General features: G+C 47.4%; 1 protein-coding gene across 2 annotated transcripts in view; it reads left to right on the top strand.

The window, feature by feature from the left end:
- IFT140 (intraflagellar transport 140) overlaps positions 1–27281 on the top strand; it is a 2226364-nt gene that overhangs the window by 1401512 nt on the left and 797571 nt on the right. For both annotated transcript variants that reach the window (XM_069646971.1, XM_069646972.1), the window contains exon 17: positions 25333–25464. In XM_069646971.1, the coding sequence (XP_069503072.1) occupies positions 25333–25464 (132 nt within the window). The remainder of the gene's footprint in view (positions 1–25332; positions 25465–27281) is intronic.

Below are 27281 nucleotides of genomic sequence, written 5' to 3'. Positions count from 1 at the left end.
TGCTACCACCAGAGGCAGTGCCATCAGATACGTTCTTTGGGGGGACCTGTGGTGCTGGGGTTGTGGACTTGCTGGCTGCTGGGGTGCCTGTTGCAGTCCCCTCCAGTGTGCTGGCACTTGATTCCTGCTGCTGCCGTGTCTTGATCCTTGCACCTGAGGTGGAGGCTCTTGGGACGTTGGTCCTGGCCCTCTTTGCAGGCGTGCTGGTAGGGGTGTCCTGCAGCTCGTCGTTGGTATCGGACCCTGTGGTGGAGTAAAGAGGGGCGAGCGTTAGTTATGGGTCTGTCGGATTTGGAATGGCAACGTGTCAAATGCATTGGGGTGGTACATGAGGCTGATATGGGACTGGGCCTTGGAGGTGGTCTCATTTTCGTGTGGATTGAGGATGCATTCATTTGGCTGCCTGCAGTTAGGGGGTGCATGCTGCACATGTAGGGGTTGTTTATGGCATCTTGATTAATTTGTTTATTCATTCTGACTTTTAGAGGGCGCTGTCAGGGCAAAGTATGTATTGCACTATGGGGTCACATGGTACTGCACATGTTCGTGGTTTGTGGATTTCGCATTGTTTCTCTTGGCAAACCTACCTGATTCTCCGGATGTCGGCACTCCTTTCTCCATCCCTCCGACTCCCTCTATGCTCTCCATTCCTATGGTGGAGGCGCAGATCTCCTCCCAGGGGGTCAACTTGATGGGCGACTCTGATCCCCCCCCGGTAGCTGTGGCGATGTTCCTGTTCGCAGAAAGTATGCTGCGTACGCGGATCCGCAGGTCGTCCCACCGCTTGCGACATTGCTGTGGCGTGCGGGGTGTTGTCCCCACCGCACTTACGCGCTGTGCCACAAGGGCCCATATGGCCTTCTTGTTGGCAAGGGCCGTCCTGGTCATTTGACTGGAGAAGACGACGGCGGCATTTTCCTGCAGGGTCTCGGTCAGCACGGTCAGTTCCTCTCGGGAGAAGTGGACCTGCCGCTTGCGATCACACGCTTTCTTGGCTACCTTTCCCATATTTATTTTTTGAACTGGGGTTGCTAACGGGTTGGGATGTGTGTCAGGGTCGGATTTTTAATGGTTGTGTTGGGATTCGGATTTTATAGTTGTGCGGCGTGCTGTTTCCCGTTCCGGCCACATGCTTTTACTTCCGTTTCCGTATATTTACGGTGCCCGTAATTTGCGGTGCCCGCTCATTACGGTGCCCGCTCATTACGGTGACCGCTAAGATGGGTGGCGGTATTGCACCTGGTGCAGCGTACGGCGGCGGTAAGGGCCGTTTTGGGGTCATTTCCGCCATCGCAGCCTTTCGGATTCCGCCATGGCGTAATGCTCGTGCCCGATGGGTCGTAATTAGCCGCACTTTGCTCCTTCGTGCAATGGCGGAAACGCTATTTACGCTGTTGCGGTCCGGTCAGTCAATTTCCGCAAGGGTCGTAATGAGGGCCTTTGTCTTTTTTCCCCATAGGGGCCGGGGTCCGGAAAATGCCTGGAAGCGGCAAGACCCGAAATGAAATGGGAATGACCCAACAGGTATGTTTTAGAAGGAAACTGAGCTTTTCCTATTCCCTTCCTTCTCTCACCTTTGTTCTTGTCTTTTTCTCACTAGGCTCTGGGAAGTGGCTGTGGATCCGGATGATCGCTGCTGAAGATGGAGGCGCCCAGGAAAGGTGAGTGAAATGCAGCGCTGCAGCGATCGTAGCAAGATGCTTTTAAAAATGATGTCTTCCTTTTCAGGATCGTCGGTGTGATGTCTCTGTGGTGCTGATTTAGCAGATAAAGTCTCTTGTCTCCCTTTGCAGGTGACCCAGGATACTGACAGGCGTGGCTGAGGTCCAGATGCAGGAGCTGACACAGTGAGCGTCCAGCTGCGAGGAGTAGAACAACGCGAAGCGTGAGTTGCTGATCGGGCGTGGTTTAAATAGCTTTGGAAGAAGTTCCAAGTGTGTATCCTTCCACCGATCAGGTATGTATCCTTCCCCGACCACACCCGGGTGGAAAGTAGTCCCACAGGTAAAGTAGTTCCATTCAGGCCTCAAGGCCTGGATGTAGCAGCATGGTCTGCATCAGGTAAGTGCACATTAAAACACTTGAACACATGTCTAGCTTTATGAGCCTGGCGCCTAAGGCGCCAGGACAGGGGTCCAACATGAGCCTGGCACCTAAGGCGCCAGCACTGTGTCCAAAGGGCCCCAGCTTGGGCCCGCTGGTACTGCCCTGGGGGAAATGATGCCTGCCTCTGGGGTTGCTGGGTCGGACCTGGCTCCTTGGAGGTAGGCATCATGACAGTACCCCCCCTCAAGGCCCCTCCCAAGGTTCTTTCCTTCGGGGGTTTTGGCTTGTTCGGAAATCTCCGGTGAAACCTTTGTACTAATCGAGGTGCGTGGACATGGTTACTAGGCTCACACGATCTCTCCTGAGGTCCATATCCCTTCCAGTCAACAAGATAGAAGAGTTTCGACTTTACCACCTTGGAGTCTAAAATGTATTTAACTTCGAATTCTAATTCCCCTTCAATTTGAACTGGATCTGAAGGCTTGGACAGTCGGGTTCCTGGTTGTACTGGCTTCAAAAGTGATGCATGAAAAACTGGATGAATACGCATGTTGGACGGTAAATCCAGTTTAAAGGCCACTGGGTTGATTATAGCCTTGATGGGATAAGGTCCTATGAATCTGGGATTGAAGGTTCGCGGGCCCTTGAGGGGTAAGTGTTTAGTTGCTAGCCATACCTGGTCTCCTACTTGGTAAGGAGGAGTTTTACTTCGGTGCAAATCAGCGTTTTCTTTATACTTTTTCCTGGCCTGCTGTAAATGAATTGCAGCTTCTTTGAAGGCTCGGGTTATTGTGGAATGCAGATGATTTACTCCGGGCATTTCCAGGGTCAGAGGTGGGTCTAGGTCAGAGGTCCGAGGATGGTGACCATACAAAGTATAAAAAGGGGTTTGTCCGGTTCCAGAATGCACTGAGTTGTTGTATGCATATTCTGCGATCCAAAGAATGTCTTTCCAATTCAACTCAGATTGGTGTAACATGCACCGAAGATATTGCTCGAGAGTCTGATTGGTTCTCTTGGTTTGTCCGTCGGTCTGGGGGTGGTGGCTGGTGGATAACCGCACATCTATTTGTGCTAATTGGCAACACTTCTTCCAAAAATGGGAGATAAATTGACTTCCACGATCCGAGACTAATATGGAAGGGAAACCATGTATGCGAACTATATTCTCCAGGAATTCCTTGGCCGAGGTGGAAGCTGAAGGCAAACCTTTTAAAGGGATAAAGTGGGCCATTTTGGAGAATAGGTCCACAATTACAAGGATTGTGTTGTAACCAGCACAAGGAGGCAGGTCGGTTATAAAGTCCATTGACAGGGTGTGCCATGGTGCCGGTGGAATATCCAAGGGTTGAAGTAGGCCGGCTGGCCTTTTCTTTTGAGCCTTGTTTTGGGCGCAAATTCGGCAAGACAGAACAAAAGACTTTGTCTTTTCTCCAAGAAGGCCACCAGAAGTGACGTTTGATTTTTTCCTCTGTTTTAGCGATACCAGGGTGTCCTTCCATTAAAGATTCATGATGATGGGCAATAACAAGTTCTTGCAATTCTTTACTTGGCAGAAACAACCGCTCCTGGAAGTAGGGTAAGTCATCCTTAACGGTGTAATGAGGACCCTTTTGACTCCATTCCAGTAAGGTTGAAGAGTCTAGAAGTTGTTTTACTTGCGTTTGGATATCCTCAATAGTTTGCAATGAAGTTAAGCCTAAGATTCTTTGCTCAGGTATGATGGGCACAGGTTCTAAGCTCGAATTAGGTTCTTCCATGCCAATCCGGGATAAAGCGTCCGCTTTACCATTCTTGCAGCCAGGGCGATAGGTAATTACAAAATCAAATTCCGCAAAGAATAGAGCCCATCGAAGTTGTCGTGAAGATTGAGCTTTGGCCGTCTTTAAATACTGTAAGTTTCTGTGGTCCGTAATTACGGTGATGGTGTGTTTTGCCCCGAGAAGGTAGTGACGCCAAGCCTTGAAAGCAGATTTGATGGCCAGTAACTCTTTATCGGTAATTGCGTAGTTGATTTCAGGAGGATAAAATTTTCTGGACCAAAAGGCCACTGGGTGTAGTTGGTTAGTTTTTGGGTCTCTTTGCGACAGGACAGCTCCCATGGCCGAACTGGATGCGTCGGTTTCCACAATGTACGGGAGATCTGGGTGCGGGTGCTTCAATACAGGTGCAGAGGTGAATTTGGTTTTCAGGTCCTGAAAGGCTTGTTCTGCCTCAAGAGTCCATTCGAAGCGTTTGTTTTTCTTTAGGAGCACTGTGATGGGTTGGACTGTTCGGGAAAATTCCGGGATGAATCTTCGATAGAAATTGGCAAAGCCGAACATGCTCTGAACTCCCTTCACCGAGCTAGGAGATGGCCATTTGAGGATGGCGTCCACCTTTCGTGAGTCCATTCGGACTCCTTGAGGTGTCAGGATGAATCTGAGAAACTCAACTTCTGTGGTATGAAAAACGCATTTTTCGAGTTTTACAAATAGTCTGTGCTGGCGCAATTTCTCAAGAACTGCCCTAACATGTTTTCTGTGATCGGATTCTGAAGAAGAGTACACCAGGATGTCGTCAATGTAAACAATGACACAGACATCGATAAGTTCCCGAAGAACATCATTCATAAAGTACTGAAAGGCGGCAAGTGCATTGCACAAACCGAAGGGCATCACCTGATATTCGAAAAGCCCAAATTTGGTGCGGAATGCAGTCTTCCATTCGTCGCCTTCTTTTATACGCACCAGGTGATAAACTCCTCGGAGATCTAACTTGGTGTACACACAAGCGTCTTTCACCTGGTCGATAAGCTCAGGGATCAGGGGCAGAGGATAACGATTCTTAATCGTTATTTGATTTAGGGCGCGATAGTCTATGCACGTTCTAAGGTCGCCCTCTTTTTTCGGCAGGAAGAACAGAGCTGAAGAGACAGGAGACTTGGACGGGCGAATAAAACCATTGGCTAGGTACTGATCTAAATATTGATGCAAATGCAGGTTCTCAGGTTCCGTAAGAGCATAAATCCTACTACAAGGTAGTTGAGCATTGGGTACCAGATCGCTTTGGCAATCATAAGATCGATGGGGAGGTAACGTGTTAGCCTGTTCTTTCTGAAAAACGTCTTGGAATTCTTGGTATTCTGACGGTATCTGTACAGGGGTAGAAGTTGCTGAGGCTAGACCCATAGCTGGATTTCTTGGATAACAAGTTGGTTCACAATCAGGAAAACTTACCTTCTTTGCTCGCCAGTCAATTCTTGGATTATGTGTTTCTAACCAAGGAATTCCAAGAATTACTTGAAATTGTGGGGCCTTGATCACATCAAACACGATTGCTTCCCGATGTCCATCCTGACCCACCAGTGTCATTTCAACAGTGGAATGCGTTACAGGCCCTGAGGCTATTTCGGTTCCATCTACTGTAGTAATGACATCTTGGGTTACTTTCGGGCGGAGAGGGAGCTTAATCCTGGAAGCCAATTCACGGTCTATGTAATTTCCAATAGCTCCACTGTCGATGTATGCTTTTATAGCATGCAACTGCTGAGGCTGTTTTGGGTTCACGAGCACCATTGGCATGACAAAATGCGAGGTCAAAGAGTTTGTTTTCAAGCTCGGCAAGCGGACCCCTACGCTTGTCGGGCTAGGTCGTTTCCCGAATCAGGTGTCAATAAATCGTTATCAGTGCCTCCAACCACCTTCTTAGGTGGTTTGACCGGACAATTTTGAAGAAAGTGACCGGAAGTCCCGCAATATAGACAAAGTTGCATTTGCCGCCTTCTCTCTCGTTCCTTCTGCGTTAATGGTCCTTTAACACCGCCGATTTGCATAGGTTCGGATACATCGGTACTCTTGGAGTTAGCGTGGGTTTTGATCGGTACTCAGGTTTCGTACTTAAACCGATCTGCTTTTCTATTTTGAAGTCTGTGATCAAGTTGAACCACCAAGTCTATGTAGTCTGCGCAGACTTGGGGTGGATTTACTATCTGAGCTAGAACATCCTTAAGCTCTCCGCGCAGGCCTCGATGAAACAATGTGATCCTTTTGTTTTCTGGCCATCCAGTTTCCACAACCAGTCTGTTAAAGGTGGCAATGTAGGGCAGAAGATCCTGATTACCTTGTCGTAAGGATAGCAGTTCGTTATCAAGGGCCTGTCCTTGAGAGTGTCGAGCGAACAATCTTTCCATGCTGGCCTGGAAGCCCTGAAAATTCTGGAGAATGGGATCATCCTGATTTACCAATGGAATAGACCAATCGGCAGCAGTGCCACTGAGGTAAGATAGTATAAAGGCTACCTTGGTCTGGTCGTTAGGGAAGGCTCCGGGTCTGCATAGAAGGTGTAAACGACATTGGTTCATAAAGACGGCATATTTCTTGGGATCCCCCGCAAAACGTTCAGGCGGGGCCAAAGGCATGTATCCAGGTAGATTGATTTGTACCGGGTTATTCAAACCCATTGATGTGGAAATGCCTCCGGAATTAGGTTACGGAGTGTGCCCTGCCTGGGCCTGCAATAACCTTTTGACCAGGTCATCTGTTCTTTCCTTGGATAGGATCAGTTCTCTTTTGAGAGCGTTAGTCTCCTGGCGGGCTGAGTGCACCTCTGCCCGTAATTCCCCCAAAAACTGGGCCAGCTAGTCAGTCTCGGAAGTCTCCATAGCGCCCGGGTGGGAAATTGTGGGTAGGTTTCGCATTCTGTAACGCTCACCTGATTCCCACAGAGGCGCAGGTCTGGCTTCGAGTGCTGATGCTTCTTCAATGGTGAAGCGCAGGACTCTGAAGATGGACAGGAAGGGCCCCTCTACTCTGGCTTCTCTGGCTCGCAGGAATATTCCCCTGTGCGTGAAAAGGGAGTATTACCTACTGACAGAATTATGCTCAAGCCTCCCACTCTCTTCCAACCCTCCACGATACCCTTCCACGATTCCCCGTGAAGTCTCACCTTAGGGTCAGGAAGGATGAGCTCTCCATCCTGCTTCTGAAGCAGGGGCGCGTTGAAACCCAGTTACTTCACTGGATTGAGGATTGATGGGAGTTCAAATAAGCTTGACTATTCAGGTAAGGCGCTGTAAAAGTTCTGTTGCAAGTTCAAAAGTCCAAGCTTAATAATAATGTTCATTGTCTTGTTGCAGCAAGCGCTAATGCTTATGTCTTTTTCCCCTTAGGGGCCGGGGTTCGGAATGCCGGAGATATGGCGCCGACCCGAAGTGAAACGTGCAGTTCCAGTAAATGACAGGTAAGTTCTGGATGAGCGCTCGGGTAATGTCTTTGCATTCGTTCATTGAATGTCTTTGTCTTTTTTCCCCGTAGGGGCCGGGGTCCGGAAAATGCCTGGAAGCGGCAAGACCCGAAATGAAATGGGAATGACCCAACAGGTAAGTTTTAGAAGGAAACTGAGCTTTTCCTATTCCCTTCCTTCTCTCACCTTTGTTCTTGTCTTTTTCTCACTAGGCTCTGGGAAGTGGCTGTGGATCCGGATGATCGCTGCTGAAGATGGAGGCGCCCAGGAAAGGTGAGTGAAATGCAGCGCTGCAGCGATCGTAGCAAGATGCTTTTAAAAATGATGTCTTCCTTTTCAGGATCGTCGGTGTGATGTCTCCGTGGTGCTGATTTAGCAGATAAAGTCTCTTGTCTCCCTTTGCAGGTGACCCAGGATACTGACAGGCGTGGCTGAGGTCCAGATGCAGGAGCTGACACGGTGAGCATCGAGCTGCGAGGAGTAGAACAACGCGAAGCGTGAGTTGCTGATCGGGCGTGGTTTAAATAGCTTCGGAAGAAGTTCCAATTGTGTATCCTTCCACCGATCAGGTATGTATCCTTCCCCGACCACACCCACGTGGAAAGTAGTCCCACAGGTAAAGTAGTTCCATTCAGGCCTCAAGAGGGCCTGGATGTAGCAGCATGGTCTGCATCAGGTAAGTGCACATTAAAACACTTCAACACATGTCTAGCTTTATGAGCCTGGCGCCTAAGGCGCCAGGACAGGGGTCCAACATGAGCCTGGCGCCCACGGCGCCAGGACCGTGTCCAAAGGGCCCCAGCTTGGGCCCGCTGGCACTCCCCTGGGGGAAATGATGCCTGCCTCTGGGGTTGCTGGGTCGGACCTGGCTCCTTGGAGGTAGGCATCATGACAGCTCCAGCCTGACATCTTGGAGGGCTGGGGACATGAGGGGCAGGAACCATGACAGCACTCCCCCCAAGTCCCCTCTCAAGGTGGCTCTTCTGTCTGGTCCTGGTTTGTTTGGATGGTTTTGATGAAATCATCTAAGCAAGCGAGGTGAATGGATGTACTCACAAGGCTCCCATGTCCTGTCTTGTGGACCATACCCCTTCCAGTCTACTAGGTAGTATAGTTTGGATCTGACATACTTTGAATCCAGGATGTCCTTGACTTCGAATTCTGGCTCCCCAGCGACTACTACTGGCTACAGTGGCGTTGCTACCCGGGTCCCAGGTTGAACATGTTTAAGGAGAGACACGTGGAACACAGGATGAATCTGCATGTTTGACGGCAAAGCTTGTCTGACCGCCACAGGATTTATCATGGAGGTGACAGTGAATGGACCCAGGTATCTTGGACAGAAAGTTCGGGTTCCTTTAATGGACATGTATTTAGACGCCAGCCAGACTTTCTCTCCCACTTGGTAGGTGGGGGCCTTTGCTCGGTGTTGATCAGCAAACTTCTTTTGGCGATTCTTAGCTTGAAGTAGGTGTTCAGCTGTCCTTTTAAAGGTTTGAGAAATGGTTGTGTGCAAGGTTTTGACTATTGCCATTTCCAGGGTTGTAGGAACGTCCAACTCAGAAGTACGTGGGTTCCTGCCATACATGGTATAAAAGGGTGTCTGCTCAGTGCTGGTGTGTAGGGAATTATTATAAGCATATTCAGCTACCCATAATAGGTCGCACCAGCTTCCTTCAGCTTGGTGTAACATGCAACGCAGATACTGCTCGAGCGTCTGATTTGTCCTCTCAGTTTGACCATCCGTTTGGGGATGGTGACTGGTGGATAGCCGGATGTCGATCTGGGCCATAGAGCAGCTTTTTCTCCAGAAGTTAGATACGAATTCAGTACCTCGGTCTGAGACCAAAACTGAAGGAAACCCATGGAGTCGTACGATGCCTTCAAGAAATACCTTTGCCAGAGTGGAAGCATTTGGGAGCCCCTTAAGAGGAATGTAATGTGCCATTTTTGAAAATAGGTCCACGACCACAAGAATAGTGTTAAACCATTGACTGGGTGGAAAGTCAGTAATAAAATCGAGGGACAACGTGTGCCAGGGTGCTGGTGGGATTTCCAATGGTTGTAATAGCCCAGCCGGTTTCTGCTTGGATGACTTGTTTTGAGCACACACTCCACAAGATAGGATGAATTGGGCCACCAATAATTTTGTTTTACCTTGGCTAGGGTTTTAGCGATTCCGTGGTGGCCCTTGATCAAGGAATCATGATAACCGGACATGACTTGTTCTCGTAGTTCTTGGTTTGGTAAGAATAAACAATTCCAGAAGTAGGGCAACTGATCTTTTATCGTGTAATGTTCTCCTTGTGCACTCCACGCTTGCAATTGCTCCCGACTCATCAGGTTTTGGATTTCTTCATGTAATTCTTTCTGAGTTATGGTTGCTGTGATTCCTAGGAGCTTGTCACTCGGGATGATTGCTATTGGGTCAGGGGTCTGATACCCTTGCTCTTCCAACCCCATACGGGAAAAGGCATCGGCCTTCCTGTTTTTCACCCCTGGGCGAAATGTAATCACGTAGTCATATTCAGCAAAAAAAAGAGCCCAACGTAGTTGTCGTGAGGATTTGGCCTTTGCCGTTTTTAGGTACTGGAGGTTCCGGTGGTCAGTTATTACGGTGATTGTGTGTCTGGCGCCCAAGAGGTAGTGCTGGCATGCCTTAAAGGCTGACTTAATTGCCAGTTTTTTGTCTGTGATAGTGTAATTGAGTTCAGGGGGTGTGAATTTACGCAACCAGAAGGCAACAGGGTGTAACTGGCCCGTTTCGGGTTCCTTTTGTGAGAGGACGGCTCCCATAGCCATGCTTGAGGCGTCTGTTTCCACCAGGTATGGGAGATCAGGGGGAGGGTGGCGTAAGATTGGGGCAGATGTGAATCTTGCTTTGAGTTTCTGGAAAGCTTCCTCGGCTTGTGTTGTCCACTGGAACTTTGTTGTTGCTTTTCCTTTAGCAATGACGTGATGGGATGCACGATTTGCGAAAATCCTGCTATGAACCGGCGGTAGAAGTTTGCAAAACCCAGCATAATTTGAACACCCTTAAATTAATTTGGGGATGGCCATTTCAGGATAAGCATCTACCTTGTGTACATCCATTCGGATTCCATTCGGGCTGAGAGTAAAGCCCAGGAATTCCACCTCGGAGACGTGGAATGAGCACTTTTTTGAGCTTGGCGTAGAGCTGGTGTTGACAGAGTTTTTCCAATACGGATCGGACGTGTTTAACGTGGTCCTGCTTTGATGCGGAATATACTCGAATATCGTCGATGTACAGTAGAGCACAGACATCAATCAATTCCCGTAGGACATCGTTCATGAAGTATTGAAATGCTGCAGGCGCGTTGCAAAGGCCAAAGGGCATTACTTGATATTCGTACAAGCCGTATTTGGTGCGAAAAGCGGTTTTCCATTTGTCCCCCTGTTTTACGCGAACAAGGTGATATGCCCCTCTCAGGTCTAATTTCGTGTAGATTTGGGCATCTGTGACTTGATCAAGCAATTCAGGGATCAGTGGCAGGGGGTAGCAGTTTTTTACGGTAATCTGGTTCAGTGCGCGATAGTTGATGCACGTTCTCAAGTCCCCCTCCTTTTTCGGTACGAAGAATAGAGGACTGGCTGCTGGAGACTTGGAGGGACGGATGAACCCGTTGGCCAGGTACTGGTCAAGATAGGCCTTCAGGTGCTGGTTTTCTGGTTCTGTGAGTGCGTAAATTCGCCCACAAGAGATTTGTGCGCCGGGTATCAGGTCGATTTGGCAATCGTATGGTCCATGCGGTGGCAGGGTATTAGCCTGTTCTTTCTGAAAGACATCTTGAATGTCTTGGTATTCACTTGGTAGGGTGCCGATTGCCACAGTCGCAAGCGTGGAGGTTCTGGTGTCTATTGGTTGTTTCTCTTGGCAATAACATGTGTGGGCGCAAGTCTCGGGAAAGGCCAATTCTTTTGCTCACCAATCGATTCGAGGATTGTGAGCTACCAACCATGGCATTCCCAAAATCAACCAGAACTGTGGTGCCTTAATGAGGTCGAAAACAATAGATTCTTGGTGTCCATCCTGGCACAGAAGGGTTAAAGCTCCAGTGGCATTGGGATACTGGACCAGAAGCTATTTCCGTGCCGTCGACAATGGTAACAGTGTCGGTGGTTGATTTAGGGCGTAACGGAAGCCCCATCTTTGCCGCAAGATCCTGCTCGATGTAATTCCCAACGGCTTCACTGTCAATGTATGCTCTTACTGCGTGCACCAGAGATGGTTGTTGGTGATTGATCAAGACCACAGATAGTGCAAAATGTGAGGTCTGTAGTTCACTTTCTTCGCTCGACAAGTGGACCCCTACACTTGTCGTGCTGGGGAGTTTTCCGATTCCTTGATGTTATCTTCCTTGTCCGTGGCCCCTACTGTCCTCCTCGGTGGCTTCACAGGACACTCTTTAAGGAAATTACCTGACCTTCCACAGTACAGACATAACTGCTGCTGTCTCCTTTTATCCCTTTCCGCTTTAGTCAAGGGGGATCTGACCCCCTCACCCCCCAATTTGCATTGGTTCTCTGAACCTTCCTTTGTGCTGGCAATATTGTCCTTTGAACGCACATACATAGGGCGAGGGCCCGGTCTGGTTCAATCTGCTCTTCGGTCCTGCAACCTATGATCCAGTTGAACAACAAGGTCAATGAATTCTGAGCAGTCTTTCGGGGGTTTACTACTTGTGCGAGAACATCCTTGAGCTCCCCCCGCAACCTCCCATGAAGTAACGTGGTTCTCCAATCCACTGGCCATTCTGCTTCAACTACGAGTCTATTGAACATGGCTATGTATGTTAATAGGTCTTGATTCCCTTGGCGTAGGGACAGAAGTTTGTTGTCTAATGCCTGCCCATGAGTACGACGGGCGAACAGCTTTTCCATCTCCTGCTGAAAGCCCCTGAAGTCATGCATTAAAGGATCGTCTTGGGCCACATAGGGTACAGACCAGTCCGCGGCGATACCACTCAGGTAGGATAGAACAAAAGCGACCCGTAATTGGTCATTCGGAAAGGCCCCTGGTCTGCAAAGGAAGTGCAGGCGGCACTGGTTCATGAACATTGCAAACCTCTTGGGATCCCCGTAAATCGTTCGGGCGGGGCCAAGGGAACTGTGCCAGGAAGGGTTATCTGAACGGGATTGGCTGATGGTGCTGGCATCGAGGGCACGCTCCCCGGCAATGGTGCATGCCCGGTTTGTGACTGGAGAAGTTGCCGGCTTAAATCATCAGTGCATTCTTTGGCTACTATCAGCTCTCTCCTCAGGGTGTTGGTCTCCTTCCTGGCTGCATGTACTTCGGAACGTAGCTGCCCCAACATGTGGCCTAACTGGTCAGTTTCTGACGTTTCCATGACGCCTAGGTGGATTTTGATGTGAGGCTTTGTGTTCTGTAACGCTCACCTGGTATCCACGGGGACGTCACTCAGCCTGTTCTGACCTCTTACGACCTCGAACCCTGCCCTGGAGTCTACTCGACAGGAGACTGGGCCTTGTTTTCTTGGAAAGTGTGCTCTCCGTCCTGCTTTCAGCGCAGGGCCGCTTTGATTGATGCGGGCTCGTTGCTGCCTAGTTACTTCACTGGCAAGAGTCCGACAGGTAAGTATAATGAGTCTTTTGAACAGTTCTGTAACTTCGTTCCTTTCCTTCCTTAGATGATGGCCGGCGTTCGGGGATGGCGACGTGCTGCTGAGATGAGTAGCGCTGAAGGTGAGTGAGAGCGTGGTGCGCGATGCAACCCTTTCGTATTTGTATTGAACTGAGTTCTTTTTCTGTGTCTTTTAGGTGCCGCAACGTTTTTAGCGTGGATGCCGGTTATGAAGAAGAAATGCGGTGAGTAAGCGTGTTATGCGGTGCCTCTAGATGTTTCCACGCTAACCTGGAGTATCTTTTCCCTCTTGCAGATGGATGAGAAGTTCCGGAGACCGAGTTCCCCCAGAGCGGCTGGGATTTGGGTAAGTGTTTGAAGCTCGTACAGTCTTTCAAAAATAAGCAAAGATTTGCTGAATGCTTACTAATGCCTTTTTTCTGTTCTTTTCCCTTTTGCTTAGGAAGCGGCGTGCCGGAATAGGAATGACACCGCAGAAGATGCCCGCAGAACAGAAGGAGCGATGAATGATGGGTAGAAGCGCCGCAAGGAAAGGCTGTTCCTAACGGTGTTCTTGTTCTTGCAGGAGCTGAGCGCAGAAGAAAGATGCAGGCCTACTGGAGACCGATCCGAGCACGGTGAGTGTCAAGCTGAAGGTGCAGAAAACACAAAGCATGTTTCTCAGCCTGGGCGTGGCTTAAATAGTCTCTGGGTATCCCAGGTGTCTCTGGGCTGAACCACACCCAAAATACTAGACTGCACATGCAGTTCTGGGAACCGAAATATGTGGGGGCATCCATCTTGTCCCCATCAATGCACTAGAAGTCCAGTCCCCAATGTTATCCTATGGGAGTGAGTGAGTCTGGTGCCACAAGTGGCAAGTCTGACTCCAAGTGGGTCTTTGGAGGGATGGAGAGGCCCTTGAAGGCCATGTAGGGGATCGTGGCCTGGCTCCAGCCTGACATCTTGGAGGGCTGGGGACATGAGGGGCAGGAATCATGATTCTTTCTTCTTCCTGTGATACTCCTAAATCTGCAATGTATAGTCTGAATAATAACGCAGCAAGCGCACATCCTTGTTTCAGGCCTTTGTATGTAGGGATTTTTTCGGAAAGCGCACCTGAGCTTCATAGCCTAATCTGCACTGAAGAATTTGTATAAAGTGCACAGATGGCTGCTATCAGTTCTTGGGGGCAATTCCATTTCTTTAATTTTGCCCATCATTTTTTTTTCGATTTACACAATCAAAAGCTTTCTCCAAGTGTGGAAAAGCCATATAAATTCCAGATCTGGACTCCAGTACTCTTGATTTTAGGATCCCAATTATGAAGATGTTTAATGATGTACCAACACCTTTGATAAATCCTGTTTGATACTGGTCGAGAATTCCTGTTTTTATGGCCCATTTTGTCAAGTCTCTTAGTAATATTGTAGCGAACAATTTTCCCATTGAGTCTAACAGGGCCATGGGTCGATAATTATGTGAATCCGCTCTGTCCCCTTTTTTGTGTCTCATGATCCAGGTGCAATCCACCAGATTTGTGTTAACATCCGCAGCTTGTTGAAATTTACTGCCAATCTTCACAATCTCTTTCTTTCCGATATTGAATCTATTTTTGGCCCATGTTAGCTCAACTTGGTCCATCGACTCACAAGACTTCTGTGCTTCATTTACTTCTAGGGTCATTGCAACTAGATCGGGCTCCATTGCAGTCTGGGTTTTTACTTCCAGGTTCTTAATTCTACTTTTTAAATTCTAGGACACACAGAAATAATCCAGACAAAATCTCTTATTTCTAGGACCCCATGTGCCCCTGGCATATCGCCAAGGTTTTGTCCATTAAGCATATGTAGGTCTCTTTGATTAATTTCTTGGTGCCAGTTCTGCGCCTTGCCTGGAAGCTCTTTTTCATTTTTTGGGATTCCTTTTTCATCTAGTAGATGTATATTAAAATCACCACAAATTATCACAGGTGCTTCTATCCATCCAGCTGTGACTTGGTCTAATTCTTTACACAGTGCTTGGATAACATGTATTTCTTGAGTTGCGTTTACTCGCCAGTATGCATTTATTAATGTCACATTATGGTCTTCCCATGAGGCCCTTGCATGCTGGGTTAAGAAAGGCCCCATAGCCGTCACATGATGGAACAACCAGTTTTCTTGCATGCATATAACCTCATATTTTGTTAGGGCCTTCATCTCTTCCACAAATAGTGGTTTAAATCCTCTAGTGTTCCAGGTGGTAAACAAAGTATACGAGATAACTTCCTTGTCTTATTCTATTTCTTCTTTCTGGCAGCTAAGGCGTCTATTAGCCATTTCCAGGAATCCTTCTTCTCCACTGCACTTCTCTTCTCTTCCTTCTGATTATTTCTTACTGTGAAGCGTACTTTACGTAGATCATGCATACTTGTTGTTGCAGAACTCTCAAGATTTCTAATTGAAGAGTGGTTCACAGCAAAATTGCTTTCCCTAATTCTAGTGGCTGGCTTCTATCCTTTCCACTTAGTCTCTCGTTATCTTGTCCGAGTGAGGGATCTTTGTGATTTTTGGGCTCTTTCCATTTGATTATTGTGTTTGTTTGTTTGTAATAAATTTGGATATCTTTGAAGGTTTCCATCCTTTAGAATCTTTATGATCATCTTTTTTTTTTTTCCTCAAATTCATCTTCAGCAAGGCGAGTTCTTTGTAGGAGTATACTACTAGACTTCTGACAGTCTTGTAGATCATAACCTAGTCGCAATAATTTGACATTTTCTTCTAAGATTGCGGTTTTAATTTTCCACGATGTCACATTACCTGGTTGGTAGACTTCTCAGATACGAATTTTACTATCTTGATGTCATCTTTAGATATGAATCTCAAACATGGGTATGTGCTGGATTAATTTCATCACAGTCAGTCTGTTTAGAATCAGAGATTTACGCCCTTTATCAATCTGTTCTAGATATATTTTTCGGATTTCCTTTTTCTGCCTACTACTGTTCCTATATGGACTTTTCGCTCTTGCTCTCCGCACTTGTATAGATTGTTGTTTTTTCTGTTGATTCAATTTCATTCTCTTCTGTTCCATAGTTAGGAACTCTCCCATCTCTTCTTGCTCTTTCAGAGGGAGTGTAACTCCAATTTCCTTCATTTTCTCCTCCATTTTACTGGGTTCATCCGATATCTTAGCAGCGAGGCATTCGATTTTTGCCCATTCTGATTCTGAGATATTATTCCAGTGTGCATCTTCTTCGTCTCGTTCAATAATTTCCACCAGATCACTGAGGCATGTGGCGTCTTCGATTTCACTAGGGTCTTCATTTCAGGGAGTCTGTTCTTCTGGAAACATAGTTAATTTTTTCACCCCATTGTAGCCTTCTCTCACTTCGAGTATAGCTAGTTCTTTCCTACCTCTTTTAGGAGATTGTTCTACTTCAAACGTTGGTGGAGTTCTTAGATTTCTAAGAAAGGCTCTCGGGCCATTAGATTTATTTTTCCTTTTTGTGACTAGTTGATTTTTTGCTTTTCTTTTTTCCTTTATCAGTAAGGCCTCGGGTAGTTTTTCTCGATCCCCTTTGGTTTTGCTAGATCTTTTTCCGTGAAAATCGAAAAGGTGTTTCCAGCAGCTTTCTTTCCTGGATCCAGTTGTGTAGGCACTCTGCAATGCTTAACCATGCCATATGTGAATATGTGTGTGTGTGGATCTTCGAAATGTTCAGCATAGTTCGCAGCATGCAACAAACCTGACATTTGGCATGTGGATAGGTTCCATGGTGTAGACAGTGTAAAAAGTATAAAAAATAAATGTTTCTATTTCCTTTTTTTTAAGGGGTCCTTCACTGCTTATCCCCTGCCGTATGGCTCTTCACGCTGTAGTTCTACGTTTATTGTTCCTAAATTTCAGCAGTTCATGAAAACTTCAGTAGTTCATTATCCCTAAACTTTTCACACTATCCACATTCTAGCTGACAATAGTGGCACTCCCTTTTGAAATCATGAGGGTGACCCAATCCAGTGTTTTTTGTAGTAATGCGGGTGACAAGAAACGGTGCATGTCTCTTTAGTAGTGACCGCAATGACATTGTATGTGACATTGTGGCAAATCTTTCCTCATAGTTACAGAAACTTAATTTCCCATGGAAGTTGAAGGATGCATACCATCTCAACCCTACGAAGCGTACATGCTTGAGCCGTACACGTACGATACGGCACTTCAAGCTTACACGCTTCCGCCCTACATGTATGGCACTTATATTGAGGTTGCTGCAGCCTCGGCTGTAGATCGGGACACCGATAATGTTGCTGCGCAATCTCAACGCTCCAACTCAAAGAAGCTAGAACTGATTTACGGGATTCATCTTTTTCTCATGGTCAGCTTAATGTGGCTTGCTCCAGGGTTGGAAACAAAGACTATTGGTTCACACTAGCTCCTACAGGAAAGACTAGAAATATTGTCTAAAAAGAAGCATTGGTTTAGTTAATTAAATAAACTTTAAACTAGGACTAAAGTAGGAATTACTGTGCGGAGCACGGGTACACGTGCTAGTGTGTATACATATTTCTGAGGCTTGTGGAATCTGCTTAGATCACATGCTGTGCATAGATCGACATCTAGTGGAAGCTGCAGAGTATTGCAGTTGTTGTTTTCGAAACTCGAAAAGGGAAGTCGACAGGGCGTGCCAATAATACTATCCCAAGTGTGACGTCTACTGTACCCGTGGTGCTTCACGCGGCAAGGTCTCTCAGATTGTTTTTTCTGCCATCATAGTCGCGAAGTTCCTTGTTGGCTATCGCCATTGCCTAGAACAATTAAACTTAGAATATTCTTTCTGTCCTTTGATATCCACCTACCGCAAGATCTTCAGTGGCGACGACTTTGAGGATGAAATACCAACGTCGATGACTACAACAACTCGTCTCGACAAACCTTTGCCATGGCCTCAATGGGCCTCAGCCCTCACAGTAGGGATAGTGGGTGGTGGTTTATTCTTTAGTCTCATTAAGAGAATGCATATTCCCTTTTCCACCTGCTTATTTCGCCAGTCTGCCTTCCCCCTACATAATGGAGAATAATATACTCTTTAAGTTTTGCCCCTCCTGTAATCAAAAATTCCCTTGGAAAGACTTGCACCAGGTGTGCAATCTCTGTCTCCCAAGGGATCACGCCGAAGGACAGTGCAAGTCGTCCAAACTGTTCAGGCCCAAAACACTCAAGGACCACAAAACAAAACGCTGAGCCGACCACGCAATGCAGGGTGAGGCCGCCATGGACGTCGAGGGAGCCTCCAGCGACGGCAGCAGCAATGTCTTCAGTGATGCCGAGGGCGATCGGGATCTGTCGGATATCCGTGTGCAAGCATCTGACCTCAACAGGCAAGCCGGTGGTTCTGCTCCGGGGACGAAACCCGACGGCACTAGCATGACCAAGTCTCACCACACAAAACACACCTTCCACAGGCGAAAGTCGACCACAACGCCGACTGGAAAGCCGCACACAGTGTCAAGGGGGAGGACTGAAAGTTCCCTGGCCTCTGGGCCATCGCGTTTGCGGTCGCCACACGACAGACCCCCGAAACAGACAAGCAAGTCTGTTTCTGACACCGTGTCTAAAGCCACAAAGTCCTCACACGCCGATGACCGGGCATTGAAAGACGTGTCGACAGCCCGCTCGCATGCCGACCACCGACCGTCGAAGAATGCGTCAAAGGCCTCTTTGAAGACTACATCAAGCTCCAAGATGAGCGAGCTCATTAAAAAACACATCCCAGACACACTGTTAAAGAGATGGACGTCAAAAAATCCTAAATCTTCCAAAATACAGGGAGAGGGCACCATTTTGGGGGCTATGCACCATAAAAGACCCCCTGCACCAGAACCAACACCCAACCCTCTTGCCTCTGTTCCCCCAGTAATCCTAAATTCAATGGACAGCAGAACAGATTGATACGGTCATGAGGCGTATGTCCTCCATAGCAAATTTGTTTGATGACCACCCCGAGATCTTGCAAAACCTTCAAGGTGCCCCACACAGCGGGCCAGTAAATACTCAAAGCGGGGCAGCAGTTACCCAGCCTTCCAACAAAAGAGCCTGCACAGACCTCACACAAGCGTCCACCTCGCAGCAGGACTTAAGTCAGCACGCTTATTGTTACACCATACAAGACTCCCAGGACCCTTGAACTTAGATGGACACAGACGACGAAGGGGAGGGACATGGGTGATGTCAACCAATTTTATGGTGATCACGACCACAAGGATGTCTACGTCATCCAGTCACCAGATCACTCGGACCCACCGGTGGCAGACTCACCAGTGGATAACCAAATACAGTATAATTACCTGCTCCTTAAGGCGGCAGAGCATTTCAAAATAAATGCACAAGAGACGCAAGTGGTTAAGGACTTTGTTGAAGACATACTAGGGGATAAGAAGTCAGCTACCTACTTTATGCCCCTAATTCAATCTCTACAGAGATACATCCAACCCTCTATGACTACTCTTAATTTAAAACAGGCAGTCAACCCGGACATTGAGAATGTATTCCGGCCAACACCCTCAGACCCGCTTTACATCAGCGGACAGTTAAAACCTGACTCCTTAGTGGTAACAGCGACTAGAAAGAGAGCAGGAACACCTCTGGCCTCTTCCAAAGTTCCTCCTGATCAGGAGAGTAAAAAGATGTACACTTTTGGAAGAAATGTAGCCTCTTCTGCAGCTTACCAGACTAGAATTGCTAATAACGCAACTTTATTAGCTAGTTACAACTGTCACAAGTGGGATTAGATGGCCGAGCAAATAGCATCAGTTCCAGAGCACCTTCAAACACAACTGTCGCTCACCATTGCAGAGGGTAAACAAATAGCAATCTGCTTCCTCAAGAACAACTTGGATGCAGCAGACAATGCAGGAAGAATACTAGCAGAGGGCACATTGATCAAACGCCATGCGTGGCTATGCCTGTCTTGCTTCAAGCTTGAGACTCGGGCTACCCTCCTTATTGTGTCCATAGAGCCCAACGTGGTGTTTGGCAAAGCGGTGGAAGACACTCTAAAGAGCGCGAAAGAAGAATGACACCCTAAATCATTGGGGCAGGTCACCAATAAACCCTCCAAACAAAGAGGGGGCTATCATTTTCACTGTTTTAGAGGGCATAACTCAATGAGTATCTGGTTACAACCAGGATCAAAGCTCGTCCTGGGGTTCATCACAAGGACAGCCCTCTTAACAGGGGTTTCAAAGAGGCCAAAGAAGGTCTCGCAGTAGGGATAGATCCTCCTCTTCCAGAGGCGGCTCAACACCCCCAAAGCAATGACCACCTGCTACAGGTGCCCTCCCATGTTACTCCAATAGGAGGTCACATTCATACTTTACCCACATATTGGAGGGAATCACCTCGGACAAGTGTGTACTTTCAACCGTGGTGGGCGGTTATTGCATAGAACTGATACAGCCACCAACCAACCATCCACCAAGACAAAGGAACACCTCCCAGGAAGAACATTTCCTGTTGGAAGAGGAGACAGCACTGCTCTTAAAAGATGCAGTAGAAATTGTCACGGCGAACCAGGTAAACAAGGGTATTTATTTAATGTACTTCCTTGTGCCAAAAAAAATAACTCATGTTGCGCCCGGTCTTAGACCTGCGCCCTGCAAACGCCTATGTCAAGCCACAGAAATTCTGCATGACAATGCTACAGGAAGTAATCCCACTGCTAAAGCGGGGGGACTACATGGAAGCCTAGGATATGAAAGATACATACTTTCATATTTCAATGTTCCCAGCGCACAGAAGATTCTTGCGTTTCAAAAAGGCGAACCAGCACTACCAATTCAAGGTGTTACCCTTCGGCATAGCCTCTGCTCCAAGGATATTCACCAAGGTACTTGAGGTGGTGGCGCCGCATCTACGCAGGGAGTCGATCCCTGTGTATCCTTACCTCGACGACTGGGTCATCACAGGGGAGATCCCCCAATTTTGCAAGCAAAATACCCAAAGAACAATCAGTCTACCTTTTCAATTGGGTTTCTCAATCAATGAGAAAAAGTCAAGCCTTGTATCAAACAAGATCATACAGTTCCTAGGAGCTGGCGTCAGAACAGAAGAGGGTCTAGTCTTTCGGTCGAACGAAAGAGTACAAAACGTACTGCTACAAATACCTCAGTATCTAGCCCTTCGCCAGATAACTGTACGCAAAGCAATGCGCCTGCTCGGGATGATGGCATCATGCATATACCTGGTCCCACACGCACAATTGCACATGCACCCAATGCTGCAGTGGTTGGCAAAACAGTGGTCTCAGGCGTGCGGTCAGTGGGACGATCTAGTGGTTGTTTCACCAACCCTAGTACAAGCTCTACGCTGGTGGACAAAGGAGAACCTGTTAAAGAACAAACTCTTTCACGACCCGGCGGTGGAAGCTGTTGTCACAACAGACGCATCACTTACCGGGTGGAGGGCCCATTACCTTCATCTCACAGCACATGGTCTGTGGACTCAGATCACAGCCCAGAATCACATAAACCTTCCAGAACTTCTAGCAGTGCTCAAGGCATTACAAGCCTTCCAAGCACACCTGACAGATTAGACAGTACAAATACTCATAGACAGCACCACTGCTGTGTTTTACATAAACAAGCAGGGGGGCACACACTCTCCAAGTCTGTCTAGGCTATCACAAAAAATATGAAAGTGGGATCTCAAGCGGGGCATGTTACTAACATTGCAATATGTTCCATGGGAACTCAATTCTCTAGGAGACTCACTAAGCGGAGATCCTCTACCAGAAGAGCACGAGTGGCAACTCGACAAAGATATCGTAGACTAGATCTTCACACAATGGAGCTCTCTCAGATCCCAACCCTGGGGGTGGACGAGCGAGAGAAGATCACCTGGGTAAGGCAACCCTGGGTTACGCTCAGGGAATTACTCCAGGTGAGCTGCAGTATTATGCCGAGGTAGAGGAAGAGGTGGACGATATCCCTGAGGCCTTTATAGGCTATAGCACATCTGTCTTGCTTCCTCCCATTAAATCTCTCCTGCCCAGATCAAACAACCCCTCCGTACGCAGCCAATTCTCTAAAATCCCAAACCCGGTTGCACCCAAAGATTATTTATCCCTGAATCACTATCCTCTTGCTTCCTACCCGAAAATTCTCGAACATTCTTATCCGCATCCCTCTGGTTATTCTTTATTGAACACCAAGTTTACGAGGACGAAACACTACTGTTCCCAAAATCCCCCTTGTTTTTTTCAAAAATAGTAATCCTGGTCATTCCCGTTTGTTTCACAAATCCTATCAATTTCACCCTTCTAAATTTATCAAACCCCCGGTACAAAAGCGATAATTCCATATAACACTTCTTCCCCGATCCTACCACGCAGAACACTTAGAAACTGTATTTCTTCCCTTTTACAATACGAACACTTTTTATGAACTGTGATAAAAACTGACTACTTTTATAACTGTTCAGCTGACAAACAGAGTTGGACAATTAACCCAAATCAAACACATCTGACGGACCTTTACTTTCCCCACAGGGATAAAAGGTGGAGCAAGACAGCACAGCACAAGCATGGCAGACAGCACGATGTGAGAGACAGTTCAGTTTGGCAGTTCAGGAGGAGGCAAAAGACGGTGCGAGTTGAGAGGAGACCAGGGGGAGAAATAACCTTGCCCTTGTCGACAGAAACCTGTAAAGCTCCCAAACAAGGAATCGTAAGGCCTGGAACAATATCCTGCGTGTGTTGCAGCAGACATCAATTGTACCCAGGTGTCTGCTCCGCTGACAACCAAGCTGGGGAGGGACGTATGGCCCCATGGTACCGGCCTTGACTCTACAGGTGAGTGTCGTGACTTGCCACGTAGTGAAGAGTATTGAGCCTCTGTCCACAAATCACCCACAGGGGAGAGAAAGATAAACACTCCATGTGCGAGCTTTGAGGCCACAGGTGGTTGATGGTTCGCTGAATCAGATGGCGCCGAGGACCCCAGAGGCTGTTGGGAGGGAATCAGGGTTAGTACAGGCAAAGACAGTGCTTTAGTGAAATGCAAATCAATGATACTCTCTTACCTAAGTTCCGTGAAAGGGAGCCTGAGGATTTGGTGCAGGGGAGCGCCGATGATTCAAACAGTCAAGTACCTGGAGGCAGGTACGGGCTGACCACCCGTAACCCTTAGGTTAAACGTAATGATTTCCAAGAAAGCGGAAGGAAGGTCGCAAACAATCTCAAGGTCACAAATCCAGGTTGTAGAAAGCGAGCAGATAGGAAATCCAAAGCAGTCCGTTATGCGTAAACCAAAGTTCCAAAGTACCAGTATCTATGCAAAGTTCCAGCAAACGTATCCAAGGAGCAAGAGTTTAACCAATCCGTTAAGTGGAAGCCTGAAGTCGAAATCCGATGTAACCAAAGAACAAGAGTCAAGAACGCCGAACAGTGTTGTGAAAACAGCTGTGAAGCGGCGAGTGAATCGAAGCTCCCGGCTTTTATGCGAGCCGCCTCCCAATCACGTGAGCGGGGCTTCGTGCACGTGATCGGGAAGTTGATGTGAAACCCGGAAGCAATCGCGATCGGCTGTTCCAGCCCGATCGCAATCTCCATGGCAGTTGCCATTGGAGACGAGGAAACAAACAACGCCGTCCTCTGCGTCTGACTTGAAACCATCAGTGATGGCGACTCCCCTGCACCCTAGGTGATGGGACAACTGGAGGGTTTGACTGAGAACCGGGGAGCCTGACAGTACTGTGTGTTGGAGTGTTATGCAAGGTGTTGTATGGGCGTGTGACTGACCTATTGCGCATAACAGTGAGAAAGTAACGCCGCACATCACAACCGGTGAGTCGAGGGGGAGAACCGATAAAGAAACAGAATTGTGCTGAACAGAAGTAGGGAGGGGCTACTTGAACTTTGAATGCAAAGAACTGTTAAGAGAACAGAGGAAAACCAACGGAGGCAGGTACCTGAAATCCTTGAGAAAAAGCCGAGAGACGGGAGGTCAAAGTGGTTATACAGGGGTCATGCAAAATCCTCTGTACTGTCGAAAGTCTTTGACCAGCAGATGATGGTCCAGTGAGAGAGAATTGAATCCCGCTTGGAAAAGTGAATGTATGAACTGTATATCGGACAGGATGTCCACGAGTGAACTGTATTAAAAAGACAAGAGAAGTGCACTGTCACAGTTGTCATTGGAGTCTGAGCCCAACCAAGGGAGAAACCACAAGACACTGTAAGATAGGAGAAGTACACTTTCCATTGGCTTGTTATTTGAGGTCCGAGCTCGACCGAGGGAGAAACCAAGAGACACTGTAAGACAAGGAGAAGAGAAAGGTGGGCAAGAGTGCGCCTGGAACAGGGAGGCCGACTAGCATGGAAAACCATGATGTTTTGTACAAAGGGAAAATGAGATTGCTGAATTAAGAAAATGCAAGACAAGGAGAAGTAAACTGGTCCCGCTTGTCATTTAGGATCCCAGCCCGGCCGAGGGAGATCCAGGGGTGAAAAGCCAGCACCCATAGTTCATTGACAAAAGAACTCTTTAAGAGTCGAGAACGACTGAGAGGTCCGCTCCCGGAAGAGGGGGAGTTATGGATGAAGTCGTCACCACTTGACACTAGGAAGTCATTGTATATGTTTGTACTTCGCTGTCTAACTGGACTTAGCGGAGTGCTCTGTGTATGTCACATTGTAGCCCTAGACCGCACTCCTACCCCTTCTGAGTCTAAGCCTTGCCGCTATGCTGCCTACCTTGATTGAACTTGGCTAGACTTCAGTATCTTCCTGTTCACCATAATAGGTTGGCATCCTACAATCTACCCCAAGGTTGATTTTGGAAATCTATCTTAACACCTGCACTGATCTCTGCCATGCGCGCATGCATGCATGATGAAAGACACTCCTCATTCACCGCATGCATAAATGAAAAGTACTGGAAATCAGGATCTGCACGCATTCTGATGCCTTTCACTTCTCCATGCATTTAAATACTGCACTTCATCTCCATTCACTACAACAGCGAGATTGAGTCCCTACCTGGGAAAAAAATTGGGCATAAATGTTGAGAGAATTTAAGTGACACTTGATGAAATGATAATGGGGTAATCTATGACTTTTCTATTAAAATTCATCTCGCCCATCGTTTCAGAGCAAATGTTGTCCTCTAGTGTTCCTTTAAAAGAGGATTTGCTTTGTCCTCTAAGCCACTATTTATATCTTCACATAAATGGGTTCAATTTATCAGGAAGACAAAAACTTTTTTTTACAGCTTCATCTTCTCTTTTGAAATGTATGATCACTGGAGGCTTGAGGTTCCTGGTAGTTAACTTTGTTCATTGTTATATGTATTTGTGCCTGCCCTAGTCAGAAAGAGGTTTTGGTAGTAATCTCATCTACCTTTCCACATTGATGATCCCTGGTCCTAAGAAGATAGAGGTTGATCCCTTACAATATTAACTGTTTCTTGTTTTTACCTTCATAGGTGGATGTGTGGATCATGTCTTTCTTCAGCACCCAGGAGCATGGCCTGCTGCTTCAGGACAGCTTCCCGCGCCTAGCGTCTCACCAGGCCCTCTTGGGCATTGAAGTTCCACATTACTACTTAATTAAGAAGGTGAGCGAGCCTCGTGGTGTGGGATGGCATCATAACTGTATACTTTAATGCATTTAGCATCTTTTTCCATTGCACTCACTGCTTGTCCAGTTAACATTGTGATCCAGTTTCACAGGGCTATTATGTTTCTTTATTCTACACAGCAACACCTTGGGCTGTTCAATAGTTTTTTCTTCTTTAAAAAAAACACCTCTGAGCTTTCTGATACATGTTGAAGTCAATTTTCAACAAAATGCTAAGCAAGCTATTTATTTATTTGTTTGTTTGGCGCTTATACAATAAGAATATACTGTTTCAAAATGCCCACAGGGCAGGGAGCAAGGGCAGGGTGGGAAATACAATTACAACACAATATTAAGAGCAGAGGGGGAAGGGCAGGAGGGGCGAACCTACTATGCCTTGTGAGTATTCAGAACATGCAAGTGCATAAAGGAAGAAGGAAGAGGGGGTAAGTGCTGGGGAGTCCAAGCTCGAGGGTGAGATATCGACAAAGTGCTAGGAATGATTGAGTGCTATACGCCCTGGGCTGCGAGAGGTGTAAGAGCGAGTCTCCAGGGCAGAGGGTGTGCAGATGCAAAGTGCTGGGGAGAATTGGTGTGGGAGGTCAAGGCCCCGAAGATGCATAAGGGCCAATGACACCAATACAGCACCTGTGAGATTAGCAGAGGAGAGGAGGAGGGAATGAGGAGGACAAATTGGACTCCAGTGGGATTGCATGTGATGGTGTTTTTTGTGTGGAGGAAATTTCCTTCACACAAAACCAACATAGCTTTTACAGGGCTTCAGTTTGAAACTCTACATTTGGCAGTGTGGTAAATGTGGCGGTAATCCTGCTAACACCACTTTTGTACGTATTTATTTATTTTTGCATTTGTAAAGCGCTTAAACCCTGAGGCAGGCACCAGGGGTCTGTCGCAGACCAGTTACATGATACAAAAAGCTTCAACAGAGTAGTGACAATATACCCCTCACACACCAACACAGTAAACAGTACCGAATGGAGCAGTAGTTGGTGGTTGTGCCCGGGTGGGAGCACTAGGCAAATAGCTAGGTTTTCAGGGCCTTGCAGAAGGCCCAGTAGGAGTCTTCTGCTCTTAGTTCTGGGGGGAGGGTGTTCCATTGGTTCGCCGCCACAGATGGGAAGCTCTCTCCACCTCTTTTGGCCCTTTTCACTTTTGGGAGGACCAGCCGATTAGCATGGAAGGATCTTACCGGTCTGCTGGATTTTGATTGTTCGATTTTTCTGGGCCAGATATTGTGGGGCAGTGTTGCTTAGGCATTTGTGGGTAATTGACAGATTGACGGCAAACTAGTCCAAGGTTCTGCCTTTGCAGTGGGTGGGCGAGGCCACACAGTGTTTGAAGCCGAGGTCTGTAAGGGCGCTGGTTATTGTGGAGCCTGCTGAATCTAGGGGATTGTGGAGACCTAGGTTGAGGTCGCCCATGAGGATAACCCTGGATGTGGGCTTGATGTTGTTGCCTATAGAGTGAACAAGGTCTTCCTCGAAGGTGGCTGATGGGCCTTGTTAGTGATAGAGGATATGTATAGTGATAGTGTCTGTGGTGGAAGTGGTGAGTTCAATGGAGAGACGCTTGCAGTGCGCTTCTGTAGAAGTGCTGCAGGGTCTGATTTGGAGGGAGTCTCTGTAGATGAGTGCTACGCCTCCGTCTCGTGTGAGTGATCGCACCTCAGATGCAATAACTGTCTGGAATGGCTAAAGAGAGTGCTGGGTCAGAGGCTTGGTGAAGCCAGGTTTTGGTGAGGGCCAGAACGTCTAGTTTATACAAGGTTATCAGATCATTGATATCTAGCGCATG

Source organism: Ambystoma mexicanum, chromosome 2q, assembly GCF_040938575.1.
Source record: "Ambystoma mexicanum isolate Mex_15411 chromosome 2q, UKY_AmexF1_1, whole genome shotgun sequence".
In the NCBI taxonomy this organism is placed as follows: Eukaryota; Metazoa; Chordata; class Amphibia; order Caudata; family Ambystomatidae; genus Ambystoma; species Ambystoma mexicanum.
Note: the sequence above shows the minus strand (reverse complement) of the source record. Positions and strands in the feature narration are given on the sequence as shown.